General features: G+C 36.3%; 1 protein-coding gene across 22 annotated transcripts in view; it reads left to right on the top strand.

Moving 5' to 3' along the window:
• Window positions 1-23845, top strand: part of TRDN (triadin) — a 462763-nt gene that overhangs the window by 85259 nt on the left and 353659 nt on the right. For all 22 annotated transcript variants that reach the window (XM_058307371.2, XM_058307382.2, XM_058307378.2 and 19 more), the window contains exons 3-4: window positions 5598-5765; window positions 6801-6833. In XM_058307371.2, the coding sequence (XP_058163354.1) occupies window positions 5598-5765; window positions 6801-6833 (201 nt within the window). The remainder of the gene's footprint in view (window positions 1-5597; window positions 5766-6800; window positions 6834-23845) is intronic.

The following is a 23845-nucleotide window of genomic DNA, read 5'->3' as shown; positions in this document are numbered from 1 at the left end:
GGTAGCCTGTGAGGGGTTTGTGACTAAATGATCACAGGACAATATTTACAGCAGCCTACATCAATGGAACACTGCCATATGCTTAGTTAAGTGAGTATTAACAATGAATTAGTAGTTATTTAAAACTTACTAGATCCTTTGTTCTTGCATCAGATGCTTTACCCCAAGGAGTTTAGGTATAATGAGCTTGAGTGAACACCAATAAGCTCTATATGGAGCAGGTAGGCATTCACGCATAGGGGGGTCAGAAGATGTCCAGAATTCCTCTCACCATCCTGTGGATTGGCTCAGCCTGATGCAGATGAGCAAGTCTGGAGACCCACCTCTTGGTTGGTTTTTCTTTCAATAAGGCAAGTATGAGGGCATAGTTGGGGGGATGGGTAAGTAATTTGTATGCTGGAGTTTGGTGCCAAATGCCCAAGGCATTTCTGGAAAAGCCACTTGTGCACCATTTGGAAGTCTTGGAAGGATCTGAGATCATCCACAGCATCTCCTGCTGAGGGGGGAGTACTCACTGGTCCCAGCTAGCAAACTGGAAGGAGCCTAAGGGTCATTCAACAGACAATCCTGCTTATTTCACCACATTGGCATCACATTGATTACCAGCCACTAAACTATGTTATTTGAATGAATTGTCCCACTTAATACTGATAACAACTGTATGAAATGGGATTGATTTTTCCTACTGACGTTTTATAGTTCGGCAAACTGAAAAATGGAGTAGTTTGTTGTTTTCTCTATTTAACACTGTTTCCAGAACTAGGTAGAACATAAATTGGTCCATAAGAAGGCTGAAGTAAGGCTAAGAGGCATGAGATGGCTTTGGAAAAGCAGAGACATTGATGAATTTTTCAGATGTGGCAAAGTTGGTAACTAAATGACGGTAAGATTGCAGTTGTCAGCCTACATTTATGGAGTACTATGGAGCTAGCTGCTATTCTAGGCATATCCATAAACCTACTTAATCTTCATACCAACCCAGAGAGGTGTGTCCTATTACTGCCTTCACGGAACAGATGAGGAAATGGAGGTACAAATAACTTCATCTATCTTCCTAACATTGCACAACTATGAGGTCAGGGAAAGGTCAAAAGTAGAGTGAGCTAAGTGAACCACTTTCTTTGTATGCAAAATTTAAGGAGGGTCAAATATACTCAGTAATCAAGAGATAATATTTTAATGCAATGTTTTTAAAAATCAAAATTAATGCAAAAATCTGTTATGAACAAAATATCAAGGATTAAAGAGAGAATTTGTTCTACGGATTTTTTTTCTTTGTCTTAGCTTCTAATATGGCTTGGCACACGGTGGGGTGGGAGGACTGAACTTGAATTCAATGAATCTTGTGCCAGAGTTCAAGCTCATCAACAGTAGTTACTCATGCTCCTCAGGATATGAAAGATAAAGAAGAGTCAAATACAACTCCAAGAATATAAGACTGATGTTTAATGGTCATGGTAAACTCATGGACTTGAGTCTTTAGGTAAAGAGCAGAGAAAAAGACAGATTTCTCTTGTATATTCTCATCTAGAAATTTAAGTATCTATATAGCTTGGCTTCAAAAACATGGGGCAAATAAAAATGCTATTTAACATGAAACTTCTCTTTGCCTCTCTGATATATCTTGACCTTCTTTTTAGCAGTGCTAAGAATCTACTTACTGACTACAAGTAGCCTAAAGCAGTTTACCCTGCATCAGGTGATATATTTTTCTACAAGAAATAGAAGATAAAATTATGATGACATAAATATTCAGGACCATTTCTTATCTAATACAACAGAAGTGTTGGAGCTGGTAGGGTGATTTCAAGATTGGGTAATTCAGTAACACAGCAATGTCATCATGGACCTCAGTTCTTTCATTTTTAACCTTTCCCCTCCTCAGTGAATCAGCTACTGTCTTCATGGTCACAAGGTGGCTGCAGCGGCTCCAGGATTTATTTTCTTATGCAACAAAGTCCTTGTTCCCCTGTTTAAGAATAAGAAAAGCCTGCTTGGAATTTTTCTTATTTGCCATCATACCCTAGGACTAAAATATGTTGTAACTGCCTATTTTATTTATTTATTTATTTTTTTAAAGATTTATTTATTTATTTCTCTCCCCTTCTCCCTCCCCCACCCCAGTTGTCTGTTCTCTGTGTCTATTTGCTGCATCATCTTCTTTGCTTGCTTCTATTGTTGTCAGTGACACGGGAATCTGTGTTTCTTTCTGTTGTGTCATCTTGTTGTGTCATCTCTCCGTGTGGGCAGCACCATTCTTAGGCAGGTTGCACTTTCTTTCATGCTGGGCAGCTCTCCTTGCAGGGCGTATGTGGGGCTCCCCTATGCGGGGGACACCCCTGCGTGGCAGGACACTCCTTGTGCGCATCAGCACTGCGCATGGGCCAGCTCCACACGGGTCAAGGAGGCCTGGGGTTTGAACCGCAGACCTGCCATGTGGTAGATGGACGCCCTAACCACTGGGCCAAGTCCGCTTCCCCTGCCTATTTTATTTGATAGCAGTATCGCAGAATAGCTAAAAGTCATGCTGTGGAGTCTCAAAATCTGGGTGCAAAACTTGTCCAACACTTAGTAGCTACGTAGCCTCAGGCATCATATTTAAGTTCTCTATGACTATTATGAAAAATAGGGATAAAGTAAATATTCTCAGCTTATTGGATTATTGAGAGGAAAAATGAGCTAATATAAAGTTCTTAAAATGGTATCCAGTACTTTGTAAATACTCTATAAATGTTAGCTAGAATAATTTTTATGATATCCTCACTGTTGTATATGTACTTTAACTTGTGGAAACATCAGAGTTGAGAACATAAAATTACCTGAGTATACCTTAAAAAAGAAATTATCAATAAAAGTTTTAGTTGCATTTTGTAATATTATTTCTGTTTCTGTGATTTGGATGTGATATTTGAAGGAGGGAATATGAATCAACCTGAGGACTACTGTAGTGTACATTTCAGTTTATAATTTATTTTTTAGGTTTTAAAAAAAAAAATTGTCCAAATGGCTGAAAATCAGAAGCTGGTTTCAAAGCCAGTAACACTGGCTTCATGAAATGAGCCTTATTCGACAATTTTAGAAGCAGGCAATATATATGTCTGCAGAGCATATATAGTGCATTTAAGCTAAGGATAATTAAACTGATATCTATTTCATTGGATTTTATTGTTCAGTTTCTTGGTTAACTTAGAAAGAAGGGAAATGGAGAAATAGTCCCAATCCATTCTAAGCATAAAAGTCCCATTTGCAGGGTTCTTCCATTAGAAATAAAAGACATTTAGTGCTAAAAATGCCTTCAATGGTGGCAGTACAATCCAATTCTTTACATATAGTTCTCTAAAAATTCTCAATTGAGATGATACAATTCTGTTTCATCTCCTTTCTTTAAGGTTTACTTTCCCTATTAAGACTAGCATTTCTTGCTCACAGCAAACTCTCTGGGATGCCGTAATATATGGTGAAGAGAGCAAAGGTTCATTACTCTGAATCATGGGATGGGCTTCCCTTAGATGAGCATCTCAGAGCTTGGGGTCCTAGGATCAAATGTGATATTCATGAATCATCTGAAAGGGAACATAAAATTTAAACATTATCCCACCAATCCTCTCTTATATCATTTCCCCTTCTGGCTCTAAGTTCTTATCCATCAGTGTAAAACATGTTGATTCTTCCCATTTTAATATTGACAAAAAAAATCTCTTTTATGATTCTAGATCATCCAATGTCTATAATTCATTTTAGAGCAAAATATACTTACAACCTCCAATTTCTCTCTTCTCATTCAGTCTTAAATGTACTCCACTGAAATTGCTCTTTGAATGTCACCAATGACATCCATATCATTAAATCCAAAAGTTAATTCTCAGTCTTATTATACTTGACCTATCAGCAATATTTGGCAGCTAATTACTCTATCCTTTGCAAAAGAATGCCTTCACTTGGTATTTGGTACACTACACTCTCCTAGCTTTCCATTTCTCTCTCTTTCACCTCTCCTTCTCAGTCTCCTTTGCTGGGTCCCGCTAATTTTCCTGATTTATTTCCTGTCTTCTAAATGTTGGCATGCTCCTGGCCTCACTCCTAGTGATCTCATTCCTTACCATGAGTTTGAATACATTCCATCTTTGGTTGGACACTTGAGGTTCTATTTTCAGCTAGGACTTCTCCTCTATAGATCAGATTGAGATATGCAATTGTCTACATCTCCACTAGTAGGCAATTCAAACTTGGCACATCTAAATCAGAGTTATTTACCTACTCTGTCTCAGCACAAAATTCCTATTTTCCTCCAGTCCTCCCCAACTAAGATAACATTTGCATCTTTCCGTTTCTCACATTTAAAAAACTTTGCAATTATCCCGAATTCCTCTTTTTGTCACTCATCCAAAAGCCATACTCTAAGCATATACTATTGATTCCACCTTTAAAGGATATTCAGAACTTGACTGTAGCTCACCATTCCCGCTGTTACCATTCTGGAGGAAATTGCCAATTTCTTTTTCCTAGATTAATTCAATAGCCTCTTTACTGGTGGCCCTGCTTTCAATCTGTCCTCCTTCCAGTCCTCAACACAGCAAAAGAAGTTATATAAGTCAAATCACTTCATTCCTCTGCTCAAAATCTTCCACTGACTTCTTTTCTCAACCAGAGTAAAGGCCCAAGTTTGGTGTACTTAACCTTTAGATAATATAATATGCTGGAATAACTTTAGTCACTAAAGGATATCAAAGGGAGAAGAATCTCTGAAAAAATAAAATGGTTTTTAAAATTAAGGAAAGCATAACTCAAAAACTTAATTGCAGATTGATGGAAAATCAGGTGCAACTTATACCACATTTCTCATTAGATCACCTCTTTGATCATATCTAATAGAATACTCTTGTCCCTTCAGAGCAATTTTTATTTAATTGGAATGAGTAGAACAAAGTTTTGGAAATCTCCGAACTCTATATTTTATTTTATTATTTATTATTTACTCTCTAGTTTCTCCTTAAGGAAGATTTATAGATTTCACTTTTCCTTAATTCTATTCATTGAAGTTACAAGAAGGTCAAATACTTTCTTTTTTCAGATATTGGAACGTTTGATATATCTAATCAAACCTAGCTTGAACTTGATATTATCATTACCTTGACAAATCCAGATTGTCCTTGATATATTGAGAATTATAATAAATGGATCTATAATTCTTACTTTAGCTAGTTGCATTCGTCAGCTTAGAGACTTTGTTGTTCATCTAAAAACTTGCAGAGGCATCATCTCCATGATGCTGTCCAGTACAATATGGACCACCAATGATTTCTTCTATTCCTTAACACCCACACCATATGGTTTCTGATGCAATATGAGTAGCATAGTATGCGGTATCTTAATTCATTCCTAATTTTCAATAAATTTTCAGAAAATTTCAGAAATTTTCAAGGTCAGTTTCTTTCCTGGTAACCCTATAGTACTTGGTACCAGAGGTGTTGCCCATTAACTTAAAAAAAAAAAAAAGGCATACCCACTGTGTCAAAAGAACAAATCAGGAAGAACTGTTTTCTTCATTTCTTTGAAAATGATTATAAAATATTTCTTTTGTTTTAAATTACTTTTAGCAAGCTCTATTACCAAGATTGGATCCGATCCTTTAAAACTTGTACATGATGCTGTAGAGGAAACCACGGACTGGATCTATGGCTTCTTTTCTTTGTTGTCTGACCTCATCTCATCTGAGGGCGATGAAGAAGAGGAAGCTGATGATGGGGATGAGGACACAGATAAAGGTACAAAGAGCATAGAGATACATCTAGCTGCTAGGACCAATATTACATTTGTATTACAGTTTAAGCACAAATGAGCATTTGGGTCAGGCTAAACCAAAATGAATACCTTTCTGGGTGCTAATAGGATGTCAGCAGACTGTCACCCAAGATAAATATGTCTCTATTTAGCTTTCATCTTATAGCTTATATGCTATTATTGCAAAGATTTCAAAACTAAATGCTGTCATTAGACTATCTTATAGTAGAGTGGGTCTTATTATGCACTGCTATAAACCTCAATAAAAAACCACATTCATTTTCTTTTTTTATGAAATAGTAATTTCTCAAGTTTATCTCTAGAAAGGTTGAAATATATGGTAAAACTTAATATATATAATATTTTATACACATGAATCATATTCACAGTCAAATAGCGGAAAACAATCCTTCTAAAATCCCAGTCAAGAGAGTAAATTTATTGGATCCAATGGAAATGTAATGTAGTTATTATAGAAAGTTATGAAATTCTTAAAATCACAACAATTATGTAACTACCCTCTGTGCTCTCTCATATATATTAATGAATAAAAGGAAATAGTCAAATCAAACAAAGGACAAAACATTGTGATTCTTTCTTTTAGATGACTTTTTTTTTAGGGTCAGCCTTAGTCATCTGAAATCATGTGCTTTGCCTTGACTACGAGGAAAGTTCTTATTTAGTCCCTTCTACAACTTTGTCTCAATTTACATTTGTTTAGCTCCAGTGAGAGGTCAAGATGAACAATGGAGAACTGAAATGAACATGATATATGTGCTTAATTTATAATTTGGACGAGTGCCACAATGTTATTAAACTCATAAAAGTGAAACTATATAAAATGAATGTACATAAGGTTTATATTTAAAAAGTGTTGTTTGGGAAGCAAAGTGATATAAGCACTATGTTTATCAACTAACAGCTAGCTCTTAAAAGAAATTTTTAAAATGGGAAAATAGGGAAGCAACATTATGCTATGCTAAAAGCTTTTCTAATTTACTGTTTTTTTCTTGGTTTAGGAAAAATAGAGGAGCCTCCCTTGAAAAAAAAAGGTTGGTTGCTTTCACCCTTTGGAAAAATTTTTTTTCTCTTGTGTAACACTGATTTTCAGCATGACTCAAATATGTTTTACTTAAGTTGTGGTCCTGGTTTGTTTTAATACAGAGTTTTTGTTTAATGATGAGATTGAGATTTATAGTTAGGACCAAAATCCTTAATTCCTTCAGGTGAAGTTGATCCCACTATTTTTTGGTTGATTACTTAATTGAGGTCTTCTTTGGTAGAATTGTGCCAAATCCTTCTATATGCAGGCCAATTTCCATGATACCATGTGCATTGGAATTACAGAAATAAGTTAAATGTAAAGGAATGTGTAACCTTAGAAATGATCAGAAAATGATTAAGTCCATGATCTTTCTTCTCATCATGGCCACATTTATTGATTGTAATACTTTATTCTGCTTTTTCTCATTTTATTGTTTTTATTATTTTTCAATGTTAGGTGATAACCATAGGAGAAAGTGGCAGGTTAGGGTGAAGATAATGATTTTGGAGGCAAAGACAGATCCAATCAATATGTGTCATATATCATCTAAACAAATGATGTCACTAGGGTGTTCTCTGGCTGTTGTGTAGAAGTGCATTGTAGTAACAGCTGAGGTGTTCACTGACTGAGTAGGTGGCCACAAACCCAAAAGATGGGAGCAATGAGACCAGAAAAAGGGGAGGGGATTGAGCTGTAGGGCAAGAGTCTTAGAGAGGCAGGGATTTTTACATGAAGGAGAAAAATCGTGGTCTGGAAGAGGCAACGGGGAAGAGCAAGGGTATATTTGGTATGAGAGAGAAACAGCTAGCACATAAGCCAGGCTAGATTCAATCATAATGTGTTAGTCAGTGCTGCCCATCTTGAGAGTGTCTACCTGAAAGGAGAAGCTGCTGGCTTCAGTTGCTCCCTCCTAGACCTGCTGTTAGTGCAGACCGGGATTCAAACCTAGAGCTTTCCCTGAGCAGACAAGTACCATTTCATTTGTAGGGGAAATCCAGTTATTCCATGTTAATTTGGAAAATTTGTATTTGCAACTTGTGCAACAAAAATGAGCTAAACTTAGTGAAACTCAACTGTGGCAAAGCCACCTGTGTTTATCATGTTCTTTGGAGCAAAAGTAAAGATTTCCTGACCCACAAATCCAGGATAAGGGGCTCAAGAACTCAAGACAGACTTCAGTCGCGAGACCTGGATTTAGAGATTATAGATTAGTCTATAATTTTCTTGAGGTCAGAAAGAGTGCCTTGTTATATCTATATCTCCACAGGACAGGCCTAGAACCTATGCAGTTTTAGGGAAATGAGCTACTAGTCTTTATCTGGAAATAAAGCTGTTTACATGTTTATTTTAATTGGAAATAGAAAAGGGAAAAACATGTTTTCCCCTTCTTTTCCTTATAAACTGATTCCTACAAGCAAGTCATTAAAGTTCATATTCTTCATAAATTTATGTCTAGTATTTAATAAAGGGTACTTTATTTCCTTTTGATTTGAATTTTCCTTTTGAATTATATTTAAATTAAGTGTCATGCAATGATTATCATAAATTGCAACTCCATGGAAAGCTGTTTAACTATTGTTTCATAAATTATTTTCCTGAATCATCAAGTTTATTAAAATGGCTGTTTAACTGAAAGGTTATTAAAATGGCTGTTTAACATACCTTTTTCTTTTAGTAATGCTCATTAGTCAAGACTGTGAAAGAGATATATATTATTAAACACCACGTACCTAATGTCTGGAGGGATTACATATGCAAACTAGGAAGGGAAATGACTTAAAATCACCTGAATATGTTTTCTTAATAATATTCAGAAGGTGACACAAAAATGGATGTTTTAAAAAGAATCTTATACCCTCTACAATGGGCACAGAAACTATGTAATAATAAAAGTATTTCATTATATTCTTTTTATTACAAGCTTTTCTTCTTAGAGTCTCAGAGGCAATGATAGTTATAAAAGGAGTATCAAAACATGCCTAGTATAAATTCGGCATTTAAAAACATACTTTTAGTATTATTATTAACGAAAAGATTCTATGAGTTTATCTCTATCTTATGATGATTCATCTTATAATTTTTAATATTTAAAATAGTGGTTGAAGTATTATATTAGCAATCTATGATAATAGTCTCTTGAAATATTTGAATTTCATTAATCTAAATGATTCCTTATTAATATTTTTTCCAATTCAGCTGTATTCAAATGCTATTTAGCCATTTTATCTGACCTAAATGATCAGGCTATAGCATTATTGTTTATTCAACTGCCCTGTGTCCACCTAACACATTTTATTAAATGTTCCTAAAATGTTAGTTTTATTTGTTCAATATAGCTAACCTTACTGAAATAGAAATCCAACCAGCTTGTTATTTATGGGTGGAATTTGCAGATCTAATTTTATATGGTACAATGATCCAGTCAAATAATCTCAGGGTTGAGGGATTGATTATTAAACAGTTTATTAATATGGATGAAAACTTTGAATCTGCTATTTGGTGGTTTATGTTGTTATATATAAATATTGCTTTAGGGTGTTCCATGTAGTACCTAGAATCTTTATATTTTATACATATTTATTTTTCCACTTGTCAAAATTTTAAAATACTAAATTCCATTACCAAATATTCCTTGTTGAGTGTTCAAGGTACTAAACCTCTAGAAAATGTTATGTTTTTCTTATATGATTATCTTAAAGTTGTAGTTATGAAAACCAAATACCATCATAAGTTACATTTCCTGGAACCATTATGTAATGAGAGTATGGTTGGGGTACTTGTTTATCTGGAACTGCCTTGGTAAGCAGTTTTCTTTGCACCAGAGTACACATCATAGATATGGAAACATAAGGGGTACACAAGCATACCTCATGGATATGGGAACTAAGGGGCATACAAACACAGAAATCTTCAAAGTATTCAAATTCCATTTCTATGCTTTCCTAAAAATGATCTGCCTGATACATACCCCAGACTATACTAGTGCTATTTTTACCTTACAAGGTAAAGCATCACCCATCACTCATTCCAAAACTGCTAGAATGCCAACCCAGAACTTGTGGAGTCAAGGTGCCTTCCTGCCTTGCCCCATGTACTGGCCTCCAAATGGAGAAGGGTGATGTGGATGTGTGTTATTGTGTGTCATGGTGGGATATTAAGAGATGTGGGAGATGGGATGGTGGAAACAAGGAAACATTCCATCTATTCCATCTAAACACTTTGCCTTTTATTCTGCTGAATAACATGAAAGAATGCATTGCTCTTGAGGCGAAGTCCCATGAGAGCAAAAGAGACCATCAAATTTTAAAAATTTGCATGCAAGAATATCTTTTCAGTTATTTTCAGTAGTTGTTTCTAGAAAATGTTATTAGCTTGAAAGAAAAGCACTATGAAGCAGATAAAACAGTATAGGCTAGTGGTATTGATTCTTTTAAATATTAAAACTGGGATATCTTGTGGGACAACCAAACTCTTTTTTTTTTTCTCTCGGAGGTACCAGGGATTGAACCCAAGACCTCATACATGGGAAGCAGTTGCTCAACCACTGTGCTCCATCCATTACCCAATGGGAGTTAGTTTTTCCATTTGTTTGTTTTGTTTTTTGTTTTTGAAGGTACTGGGGTTAAAACCCAGGACCTCGGACATGGGAAGCAGGTGCTCAACCACTTGAGCTACATCTGCTTCCCTGAACTTTTAAAGATGCACTCAGTAAACCTATGCATGCCACATTTCTGTGATTACTTTCAGATTACTTTAAATTCATAAGGGAATTAAAAACCCATATCAAAGTATATTATGAAATATTTAATCTAATTGTGGCCAAGCTTCATCTTATTTTATCTGTTGTAAAATGTTTAATATTTTCTGTTTCTCATTACAAAAAAGTAAATAATTTTAAATAATCATTTTATGTATGTGCATATATACACATGGGAATAAGGAATAAGTATGTACTATATTAAATATATTTATTATATATATGCATATTTTCTACCTGATTAAAAAAATAAAGCCATATGCTAGTTTTGGAATTTGAAAACACTGCCTCAAACCTAGAATAGCTTCTAGATTAATTATACTTCTAGCTTCATAAACAACTTAAAATATCACTTACATATTACATGTCATTAATACAAATAAAATAAAGTGCATCAGAATATTTGTTTTGCTTCTATAACTTGTAATAAAATACATTTATTATATTAAATTCATATCATTCAAATCTTTTCATTCATTTTTAAAACACATGTTCCCAGTGTTTTTAAAAATGTATTTTTATTAGTAATTTTCTTGAAGTGGAAGTTAAAACATTTTTTGAATTGAAAAATAAAATCACATATTTTGACATAAAGTAAATCTGATTTGAGGGAGAGTTTTGAAAACAAAGGCTGGCATTGCCCTTTTTTTTTTAAGATTTATTTTTTACTTATTCTCACCCCCTTCCCCCCCTGCCATTGTCTGCTCTCTGTGTCCATTCGCTGTGTGTTCTTCTGTGTTCGCTTCTGTCCTTATCAGCGGCACTGGGAATCTGCGTTTCTTTTAGTTGCATCATCTTGTGTCAGCTCTCAGTATGGGCATCGCCACTCTTGGGCAGGCTGCACTTTTGCGCTGGGCAGCTCTCCTTGCGGGGTGCACTCTTTGTGCGTTGGGCTCCCCTACGTGGGGGACACCCCTGCATAGCAGGGCACTCCTTGCACGCATCAGCGCTGTGCATGGGCCAGCTCCACACTGGTCAAGGAGGCCCAGGGTTTGAGCTGTGGACCTCCCATGTGGTAGACAGATGCCCTATCCATTGGGCCAAGTCCACTTCCCTGGCATTGCTCATTAACTTACATGGGAAATATTATCCACAAATTAAACTCCAAGGTTTACATGAAATGTATTTAAAACAAGAAATACATTTAAAATGCATGATAAGATAATTTAATCCAAAATTAATACAATTAACAATATTTTTATTTTTCTCAAGTCTTTCTGAGTATATAGTTATACAAGTTACCCCCAGGTGAGAGCAGAAGATATACCCAGTAGTGCTTTGGAAAGTCTAAACAAGCCTTTATATTTTTCTGAATTTCACATGAAAAAGTTTAGACGTTATATATTCAAAATGTGGGTGAAGATGCAGAATTTTCCAGAATCCTCTAAGGGAACATAAAAGGTAAATTGAAGATCACTGTAATAGAAAATGAGCATTTGCTTTTTAAATAACTCTAGAATGCTGAGTGCAAACAAATCACGGAGGCTTAGGATTCCACAATGGTCAACAATGTGTATCCTTAGATCATCACTATTACTGAACACTGATATGTTTTATCCCTCCCAAGGTTAAACTCAGACAACAAATTTATTTAAAATTATTCTTCCTCAAGTGTTTGCTATGTGCCTACACAGTTTTCTAGGTGAAGGATAAGAGGTATGTCTTTGCTTACAACATCCTCAAGGGCTGGTGATGAATATTTGCTAAACAAGATAATAAATAAATGACTCTAATGGAGCTTTTATATAATATTGATAGCAAAGGCAATTTTTCCTTACTAATAACAGAATCAATATATCATGGTACTCTATGGTCAAAGTAGTTGCAAATGAGTAAAGGATCACAGTATTTAGTAAAATTTTATGAAAGGACCATGTTGAAGAAATTAATGAATAAATACCACTCTGATATTTAAGTGTATTAAAGTAGAGATAATAAATGAAATAAAACAAGCTTGGAAATTGCATGTTTGACAATGATGGGTGTAAGTCTTTATATGAGGTTGTCATATGTAAAGTGAACTAAAAAAGGATGAAAATAAGAGTAATGATATTGCAGATGAATAAGCTCTCTTTTTTTAGGCAAAATGATAACTTTAATTATTTTAAAGATTCATAAATACCTAGAATCAAAGTGAAAAACCAGGTCCCCAGATGCTCACATATACTCACAGATGAATACACACACCTACACACACATGAATCCAGAAGTCTTAAAGCAAAGCTAAAAATAGACATCTATTTAGCAAAGACATCTTAGTATTTCTCTAAACATTTTTCAAAGAAAGGAACTGGTTTCTCACAAACCAAATATAGTTATGATTTTATATTTCTATATTAATATTTATGTGCAATTGACACTTTAGTTTGGGTAAACATTCACAGAAACTGTAATTCCTTAGCAGATATACAGATTTTTACCTTTTGTTCTAACTCCTTTAAGTGTAACATAATGGATATGTTTATCTTCTGTCAGTTTATTCTTACTTAAAATCCAGTCTGTAACACATCTTTACATAAGAATAATTATTATAGTGTTTATGTCCTTTTGGTATATGTGGTGATAGAAGGGAATAATTGTCTTCTAACAAGAAATTCCATTGCATAATATCTTTTCCTGACAACTGTCTTTAAAATTAAGAAAGAATAGTCTTAGTCATTCAGAGCTCTTCACACTTGGGTTTTTTTAGACAGGAAAAATTTGTCTTCAATTTCAGGGAAATGGTGACCTTATTTATGTGTTGTTGATTTGCCATTTGCCTTAGAGGAAAGAACCAGAAGACACTCAACATTTTGTTTAATTTCCTGATGACTTGTCTCTGAAATTATGATCTGCCCATAAGGAGGAACAAGCCCCAAATGTGGAGGCTGAAAGTCCCTGAGACCATACCTGAGGTGTGTCAATGACAGGGGAAGAGATTCCTTTCCATGCAGGGCAAAACAAATTACACTCTCCTTATAGTCATGTTTTTAAATTGCCCTAAATCTCCTCAGGTTGGAAAGAGCCCAGTAAATTTAAACTCAGTTTTTTCATTGTGTATTTTTCTTACTTTATTCAAATCCACAATAGCTCTTTGCAGTCAGGGTGAATGAGGAAGAGCCAGGAAATGTGAGCATCATAAATATTCACAACTTCAGGATTAGGCCATTCAGAAGGTTGTATCCCTTCATCGGGAGTAAGATGGATGGAAATGTTTGTGTGCCAGAGCTTTCATTGCATCCTTCCTTGCTGGCAGCTTCAGTGGTTTACACCAGACTGAACATTAAGCGTTGAAAAATATGGTGAGTAAAAAAAGGAGGCAGAATAGAAAGGCAACTAAACTTGTTAAAATTCATAGCTTCAGAATATTGGATACTAGGTAGGGCCTGGTAACATTGTTATGTAGCTATATTTCTCTTTGGACTTTCCCCTAAATAAGTCTAGATGAAAACTCAGTTCCATAACTGCCTATTGTCCTCCAGAGACCCTCCACTGCACACTGTCCTCAGGCTGTGCAGGGAACTTACCGCTGTAGCTTCGGCTGGTCTTTCCCAATATTAATCAAACTGTGATGATGGGGGCAAAGCCCGGAGAGAAGAGCAAACAGTGGGCTTGAATAACTTGGTGTGAAAAAGGCTGAGGAGAAGGGAAACTGGCAAATAATCCAGAGTCGCTTATCCAGATAGCTGGCTCTGGACCCACTGAGTCAGGCAAGTCTAGTAGCTCGTGCCTGTGGAACGAGGTTGCTACAACAGAGCATCATGGGAACAGAGGTTCAGGACAAAACAAACTTTTAGCAAATGGTCCTTTGATTTCTTGCATTGCCTTAAGAGTTTAGAAAGGGCAAATAATCTTCTTGTTATTTATACAGCATAGAGTCCAAAAAAGGAGGGGAAGAAATCCCATCATGGCTGGTTTCCTGGGGGTGGGGGCGGAAAATTGCTCCTTATTAGGTTGGAAAGATGGCAGCTTCTCATGGCCCACTTCATGTGTCGGAGAAGAGAGACAAACCTGTACCGTTTGAGTGTGGTTTTTACCCACCTCGGGTGGTTAGGGAGTCTGCCGAGTGAGCATTCTTGTTCTGATAAGTATCTGGGGTTGCTAGTTCCCAGTGTCTGGGTTTGAGGTATGACTGGGCCTTTTCATTAGACTTACTGTCTCCCCCAGTTTATGGAACAGTGCACAGTAGGAAAGATGGGGGTAGTGGAAACCCAGGGATGGCCACTTAGGTGTTGGTGACATGCCCAGAGAAGGAGATGGGGGTGGGTGAGGTCTGAGTGATAGCTACTTAACAGGTGTCTGTGGTTTCTCACTAATAGTCATCTCTATAAAGGTTAAGGCAAAAGAACAAGCCAGGAAGACACAAACAATAGGAACAGGTTGAAAAAGGAAAAGGCCAAAGAAAGCAAAAGATCAGGAGAGTGAAAAGTCACTCTGAGATAGCTCAGGCCCAGCTACTTCACTGAGTTCTTGTTGCAGCAAGAATAATCTCAGTGCTGCTACCTTCCTACCTGGAGTTAAGATTGAATGAGTAATTGAAAAACACAAGAGTGGGAAGAGTAGGAGCATTTCAGGCCCTTCTTCTGTCTCCTATTCTGTACTGTACTTTTTTCAAAATTGAAAGAAACTAATGCCCAAGTTGGCTGCAGGTGGCTTAAAGTTTTCTTTCCCAGATTATGTATTTTCATTAAGAAAGGGTCTATTGAAAAAAAACAAAACAAGCTAAACAATAATTACAAAAACAAAAACCTTATTAGTGGTTCTCACCTCCTTGCATCAGATTCAAGTAATGTGTTAAGTAAATAATTATTTCGTTTGCAAGAGATCACCTTCATTGGTTCTAGTAACTGAAAGTTGCTAGTGTAGAACTGATTTTAGGGATGACTGGGTATGTGTTTTTGTCTAATGCAATGTAATTAATAAATCCTCTCCATTCTCTTCCTGACCTTGCTTTCCTTCCTCTCTTTCCTTTGCTTCATTGTCAGGCAGGCTTTCCTCTCCTAGGCAATTGTGATTGGCACAAGCTTGAGGCCCAAATTCTTTTACCTTTACAACTTAGAAGTAGAGCCAGTCCTCTTTCCCAAATGTTTCAGCAAAAACAACATAGTTGACCCTTCTTGGCCTGGATTGAAACATACCCTTCTTGGGACCAATCACTTGGCCAAGAAGAGGTAACAGACTCTTTCAAGGAAGGGGCCTACCCCAAACCAACTTACTGAGTTTGGAAACAAGGAAATTCCTGAAATGAATAGAGGAATACTGTTAGAATAGTAGGTTCCAGCAGGAAAACCACAGAAATATACACTGTCTAGTGTTTTTTTGGTTTTATTTTTCCTTAAATTCAGAACCCCAGATCATCTCCCACCTCAGAGTACTGAATCAACATTTCCAGGGTTAGAGCTTTAGGTAGCTATATTTTAAAAATCTCAATATTGTTTTTCTAACTCATAGCCAGATAAGAGCTGTTGCAACCCCAAAAAATATGTCTAACAATAGGGGATTTCATGCATTGTGAGGCAAGTAGGAAGGCTTTTGAGAATAAGTGAGAGATGCTTATTTTGTTAATACATAGTAACTGCTCTTGTATATAAATTCACTGTTAAGAAATGCCAAAACTTGAATGATAATATGTAAACCCAGCTACTCTCACTATTACATTGACATGGAATATCAGAGTAACTTATTGATAATTTATGTTCATCAGTTGAACAGTATACAAATTTTAAATATGGAGATAGATTCATATGAAGACAATGAGGAGATATTTGTGTTGGTGCCACTTCTACTATTAACCTGCTATGGTTCAATCACTTAACCACACTGGCTCTTAGTTTTCACACCGTAAAATAACATGCTGGTCTTACTGATTTGCAAGTCCTTTCCAGCCATCATATTTCATGATCCTATTATTGAATTGTGACGTCATACACTAATAATTATAGCAAGAGTTTCAGCTAGACTTGAACCATGTAACTCAAAGCATGGTCCATGGACTAGCAGTATTAGCATCATCTGGGAGCTTTGTAGGAATGCAGAAACCCAGGCTCCACTCTAGAACAACTGAATCAGAATCTGCCTTTTAGTGAGATCTCCAGGCAATTTGTATAGGGATTAATTTTGGGAAACATCAGTCTACAAGAAGTTCCCACTTCTAATTGTGGGTCTGAAACCACCTGAGAGCTAATTTAAATCTCTAGAGGGCTCCTCACTCTGACGAATTAATTGACTAAATTTGGGCTGTGGCTCAGGTATCTGTTTTAAAGTCTTCCCATATGACTCTGATGTATACTAGCCTCATTGATCTCATCTAGTGCATCATGAAATATGAAACACATGTACCAACACGGCCAAAACCTCACCCAAATCCTTAACTGCCCCCCAGTGAATACCTAATAAAAGGTATTCTTTGTACTCATTACCACCTCTGTATGGTTTATGAACACCTGGAAATAGCATTTCATTTTTGTAGGAGGAGAAAATAAAGTTCAGAGAGGAAAACTGGATTAACCTGATATTATGGAATTAATGGCAAAATGAGATTAAATATATAACATCTTACTATATTTAATTTGAATTTTTTGTAGGGACTAATAGTATGTGGTGTTGAGGCATGTTTCTAGAGAAAATTTTGATTATTTTACCAAATTTTACTAAATAACTAAATGCAATAAAATGAAGGTCCAAAATATTTTTAAGTTTATGGAATTTAATATCCATGAAGGAGGCCTTCCTCTGTAATTGCCTATCATTATATCTGAATGTATGCCTTACTACCCACAAGCACTAGATGCTTCAAGGGAGAGAATATATTCCTCTTTATTCTGTTCACTAGTGATTAGCAGTGTACTTTCCTCAAAAATTTTATCAATATTAGGGAAAAATCATCAGAAAATCTTAGAAAATATAAATGCCTACAGATCATTTGGTATGTTTTTTAATAGTGAGAATTCAATAAAACATTTCCCCTAGCATTCTTTAATTAATCACAATATAGATAACTGGATTTGATATCATTTAATGTTATTAAAATTTTGTGTTCTCTTAACAACTGGCAGAATTTTACAAATAGAGGTTGTATATTTAAATAAATGACTAGAGTTTTTAGCACTAAATAGGAAAGACTGTAAGAAGACATTTTATATTGTTTAGTACTTATGAGCTATCTAGAAGAAATGTAATAGATAAAAGGCTTTCTTTGAAATCCACAACCCTCATAATAATTTAATAAACTGGATTGTCATCTAAAAGAATCATGATGGTTGCCTTGGTGACAGAGATTATTCTTTTATTTTCTTGAGTCTGTCATTTTCAAATCTTGAATTGATAATATTTTGAATTTATTAACATTGTATCGCAATGATAGAGAAAAATTGCCTGCTCTAAACTGGCCATGAAAGTTTCAGACAAAATTGTAAACTCTCTACTGATCAGCAGTATGTTTTACTATGATTGTTAGGAGATTAAAACTATGTACCATAAGCAAAATACATATAATACTACAAAATAACTCATGAGGATCTCATTATGAAACAAGCTCATCCTTAGGAATCATTTAGCATATTCTAAGTTTACTGCTTTTGGCCCCATTGGTCCATGGTTACTATTGGGACTGTGGAAGAAATAGAGCTTAAATAAACATATTCTGACAGGATCAAACAGTCTAAAGAAGAAAGAGAGAAACACCCAAGCCTATGAAATGAACCTTCACTCCTGATTTGGAGCTGTTTAGATTATCTATACTTGAGTAGTTGTGTGTCCCCATAAGACATGCAGTACATACCATGAACACCAGAATATTCCTCCTTATACCTGGAAGGAGTGAAAGGGAACCACACGAGATCCCTGGGTTCTTGCCTGGTGCAGAGAATTGAAGTTCACAGCAAGGTTGATTCCACAAGGAAAAGAGATTTATTAGGCCAGTGGAGGTCAAGAGAGCAAGTCTTAAATCTGCCTTCCCAAACACCAGAAATGGCAGCATTAGATTGACTTGTGTAGAGGAGGAATTCAAAGGGTTGGAATCCAAGATTGACAGGGGAGAGGAGTTGTATCTTGTGCATACCGTATAGCAGTGCATGCTTTAACATGCTTGTTCACACATTGCATGTACAGAAAATGGTGTCTAAAGTCTGCCCAAATGCAGAGAATTTACTATTTTAATGAGCTAAAGTTGAGCTAGGTTCATTCTACTACACTACTGAGTCTGTGCTAAAAACTGGGAAGTTCTAGTTTGTGGGTATCTAGATTTCGTGGTTAGCTTCTGACCACAGCTACTAACTCTATTCTATTCTGATTGGTTAGCTATTGCTGCAAGGCTAAGATTAGCTTAACAGCGCCTAACAGAGAAAGAGATGTTCAGTTAGGAAGTTATTACAGGTGGTCCTTACAATTCCCCTCATTACTGGAACAACTGGACTCATCTTGGGGAAAAGGGGCAATGACCACTCTTTCTGTTTCCTGCTAGACCAGGACACAGAGTAGGGCCTTGTTGGTGAAACTTTCATTCCATCTGTTGGTGAAACTGTTGGTTGGACATTCCTTTTTCTGGATCACTAGTCTGCAGAAACTGGTATGTTACAAAGAGTCCAGTAGCCTGCATTTACTTAGACACAAAAGAGGTGATTAGTTTTAAGATAAATGGGCAAAGAGCAAGAGGAGAATAATAGTTATATAGAGCCCAGCAAACCCATTAACAAGTTGGAATTTATGGAAAGAAATCTTTTCTTGAATTCCAGATTGATTGGGCAGAGTGTTGTTAAAATTGTATAGCCCGGTTGCCTGTTCATATAGCTTCCTTATATTGAGTTCAGTTTGGTTTGTGGTGTTTACCCACGTACGGAGAGAGTTATTAACTATGCTACTTCCTTCGGCTAGGAGATAACCTAGGGCAATTTGATTATCCATGAAGATGTTAGCCAATGTGTCAGTGGAGATCTGAAAGCCCCATATGCTGCCACAGTGGAATTAGCAAGTTCTTCCACTGAAGTTGTTAAATTGCACAATGCTACTTCATGATAGGTAAACCTACAGCATGGAGCTAATAATCCATTTGTCCTTCCCAACCCTGCCGAAATAAGGCCTAGTGTCCACCTGATGAGCAGGTTGTTATATTGATATATCAGGTTCTAAATATCCTAGTGCACTTTGACCTTGCATCCAGACATTATTTACACATTGTAGCATTCTGGTTTAATGTTCAAAGATACCTTCTTTGAGCCTCCAAAAGGCAATTGTTAGGATTGCCACAAACGAAAATATATCCTTTTGGTGTACATAAGACCATCCAATCAATCCCTTGTAGGATTGAACCTTACTGGAAACTGTGACTGTCTAAGGTTTTGTTGAGGTCATGGCAAAGGCTGGATAGGAGATCCAATTTGTAAGGTTTGTGCATGGAACGTGATTTACAGGGCATTTATGGCAAGGCTTTTGCTAGCCATCCCACTTTTTGGGTTTCTCATAAATTAGTTTCCATCCTAATTTTAGATAAGTATAATGAATAGTGACCATGCTGTACTTAATTTTTGTTTTATTTTAGTTAGATCCTAGCATACAGCTCATTTGTCTAGTTCTGAGGCCTGTGATAATACAAGCTTTATAGTGATCTAATTTGGTTCTGTTTGATTGCTCATTTGGATTTCAATTTGGCTTGCTCGGGGAACTGCTTGGTCCCCTGGGGTATGTACTGTATTGCTTTGGATTATTGTTGTTCATTGAGCTGGCACCATTATGGGCGTTTCCTAATACCATCCATCTCTCTTCAGAGGTTAGCATTACTTTAGCAGGAGCTGTATGTCTGCCAAATTAGGATTAAGGGTTGCAAAAAAATGGAGTTGAACAAGTTTTCCATTTTTTTAGGATTCTTCCAATAACTTGGGACTTGATCCTTCCAGTTATTCATATCTGAGGTCAAGAATGCAGTGTGGACAAAAAGATAGCCACTTGTCTGGCCTTGATCATCAACGTCGGCTGGTACTTGTCTTAATGGAAATTGCCCAGCTGAGGAAGGTACTCCCTGGTCAAATTGAGCACTGCTCTGTCTATAAGGCAGGGAAGCCATTTCTGGGGTATCTAAGGACAGTTCTGGGCCATCTTCTTTGCCACTCTCTGTACCTCCATCATAAGAAAGCGGAGGAGCTGTGGGGTTAGGAGTACATTCCAGAAGGGCTGGAATCAGGAAGGAGTTTTTTTCTCTTCTTTGGCTTTCAACATGAACCTGACCCTTGGCTAGCTAATGCTACTCCCTGCCCAAAACACTGATGTTGTGGTTTGGCATTGTTAGCTAAAGCCGTAAACCTTTGTACATAAGATATTTCATCCAATTTGCTAAGTATTTTATACTACAACTCTAATTGAAAATTAGCATTATATTCAAAAGAGCCATTTGAAGGACGTTACTGACCATCTTCTAATTTGTACTCTGGCCATGCAGTTTTTCACAAAAATATCATTGATTCATAAACAAATTATTCTCAATGTTTCAAAATATGCTCTAAAGGTCAACATCTCTCTTTTACCTGCGAGCTCTATTTGTTACCCATATTTATGAACTTATTTACTGTGCCCTATGAGAGACCTCATTGTAGCTATACCATGAGTATAACCAATTTATTAACCAGGGCTAGTAAACCAGGGGGCTGTTCCCCTTACTGATGGCACCCTAAGTGCATACAAAGCCCATAAACCAGGAGCAGCAGAGTCACTTACAGCTTTTGCGGGAGATTTAAATCCACACACCCACTAACTCTTCCCAAGTCAGTTAGATCTCGAAGGTCTAGGAGAAAGTTCCACTGTTTCCTTCGTTGATCCTTTGTTGATCTGTTCTCTGGACCCCTGGCACCCAGGGGCTAGAGGGACCCAGACAGCTCTTGGAGGTAAAAGGCTCTGGTGGTTGCTGAGCCAAGCTCAAGGAATCCTCACCATGGGACAGAAGAATCCACTAGGCAGTGATCTTCTTAGAGACCACAGAATCCCATCTGGAGTCCAAAATTGAAGGGGACCCTTGCAAGATCCCTGGGTTCTTGCCTGGTTAGAGAATTAAAGTCCACACCAAGGTTGATCACACAAGGGAAAGAGCTTTATCGTGCTAGGAGGTCAAGAGAGCAAGTCTCAAATCTGTCTTCCCAAACAGCAGAAGTAACAGTAATACATTGGTTTGTGTATGGGGCAGTGTATTAGTCAGCCAAAGGGGTGCTGATGCAAAGTACCAGAAATCTGTTGGCTTTTATAAAAAGCATATATTTGGGGTAGAAGCTTACAATCCCAAGGCCCTAAAGAGTCCAACTCAAGGTACCATAAAAGGTACTTTCTCACTGAAAGTCATTTGTGTCAGTGAAGTTTCATCCTTCATTCTTCTTTTTAAGGCTCTGTGGTCCCAGCTTCTTCTGATCTCAGCTATAGGCTGGCATAAGACTTATCTCTCTTCCCAGGGCTCATTTCTTTCTGGACTTAGCTACTGTGTTCTCTTCACAAGGTCAGCTGTAAATTATCAGGCTCATCTTTCTTCCCAGGCTGTAGGATGCTCTGTGTATCTTCTCTGTGTTTCTACTTCCTCGTATTCTTAATTGAGCATCTATTTAGAAAGCCTACTTGGTGGGGGGGGTGGGGGGGGTGGGACTCAACACTGCACACCCTAATGGTTGAATCAAAGCCCTAATCTTAACATAATTTAATCAAAGTCATCTCAGCTGAATCTAATATAATCAAAGGGTACCACAGTCAAAGAAACAGACCGGATTACAAACACAACCAATATCTCCTTTTTGGAATCCATAAATAGTATCAAAGTGCTATAGGAGAGGTTCAAGGGGAGAGGAGTTGCATCTTGTGCATGCTTTATAGCACTACATGCTTTAACATGCTTGCTCATACACTGCATGTACAGAAAATGCTGTCTAAATTCTGCCCAAATGCAAAGAAGTTGCTATTATAATAAGCTAAAATTGCGCTAAGTGCATTCTACTAACCTACTGAGCCTGTGCTAAAAACTAAAAAATTCTAATTTGCGGATAACTAGATTTTGCCCTTAGATTCTGAACACAGGTACTAAATGTACTCTATTCTGATTGGTTAGCTATTGCTACAATGCTAGTATTAGTTTAATAGGGCCAAATGGTGGAGGAGAGAAGTTGGATAGGGGTAGTTCTTATAGGTGGTCCTTACAGGAACATTTGGGCCACCAAGAAAATCACAACATCTGTAATTGTTCTCTCAGCTGTAGATGCCAATATATCATAATTCTACATGCAAAATAAAAGAACTGTATAATCTTTCTTATTAGGTAAGAGAGAACTGAGGTCCTCAGTGAAATACCCTAGTAATAGATAAAGAACGCTAGAGAAATATAATAATATCCAATCTGGAGAACAAAGGAATAGAAATTTTGGACTCCTTCCTCTAAGCTAGAAAAGGTAGCATATCTCATTTTAAGATTTTGTCCAGATTTTTTTCTATGAAATAGAAATAATATTTGATTTTCAACATGTTTTGATCAGTATAATATTTTCACTTTATTTTTTATATAAACATCTACACATACATTTTGAAATCAGATGAGGTATAAATAAGCACTGTCAGTGTCCTTAATTTAATTATTATTTAATTTTCAGTGTCCCAGAAACATTATGAAAAAAAAATCTAGCTTTTGTAGAAGTGTTACAGTTTGTAAATTCCTTTCACATTTATTTTATTTCCCCAAATAATAAAATTCTACAACTCTTTAAAAGAAATTAAAAATATTTGGAAATGCATCATTTTACTTTCCCAAGATTTTCAAATGCAGTCATTTTAGTGGTTCAATTGTTGAGACTTTCATTGTAAAAAGATGAGATATTATCCACTACCTTCTATAATAAGCAAGAGTTAACTCAGTAATTCCTAAACATTTCTATTACCATTTAATTATCCAACCATCAATCACTGTGCTGGGTGTTGAAGATTTAATGTGGAGCAAAATAGAATTCTTAGTGCATGAAATTTAGAATTTAATCAGGAAGAGAGATAGGTAATAATAATAATGTTACTATTTATATGATATTTACCTGATCCCAGGTGATTCTCTAAATCCTTTATATTTTTAATTATTATAATGCTCACATAACCTTATGCAGTAGGTATTATCACTAGTCTTATTTCCCAGATGAGGTAATGGAGCTTATGTAAGTACAGGAGCCAGATTTGGATTGGGCAAATTGACTCTGGAGTCTCCTCTCTTAAACACCAGGCTGACTCTAAATACATCACAGATTGCAAAAATTTTTACAGATTTTTCAGTAACTTAATTAGGT

This window comes from Dasypus novemcinctus, chromosome 11 (genome assembly GCF_030445035.2).
Source record: "Dasypus novemcinctus isolate mDasNov1 chromosome 11, mDasNov1.1.hap2, whole genome shotgun sequence".
NCBI classification, from domain to species: domain Eukaryota; kingdom Metazoa; phylum Chordata; class Mammalia; order Cingulata; family Dasypodidae; genus Dasypus; species Dasypus novemcinctus.
Note: the sequence above shows the minus strand (reverse complement) of the source record. Positions and strands in the feature narration are given on the sequence as shown.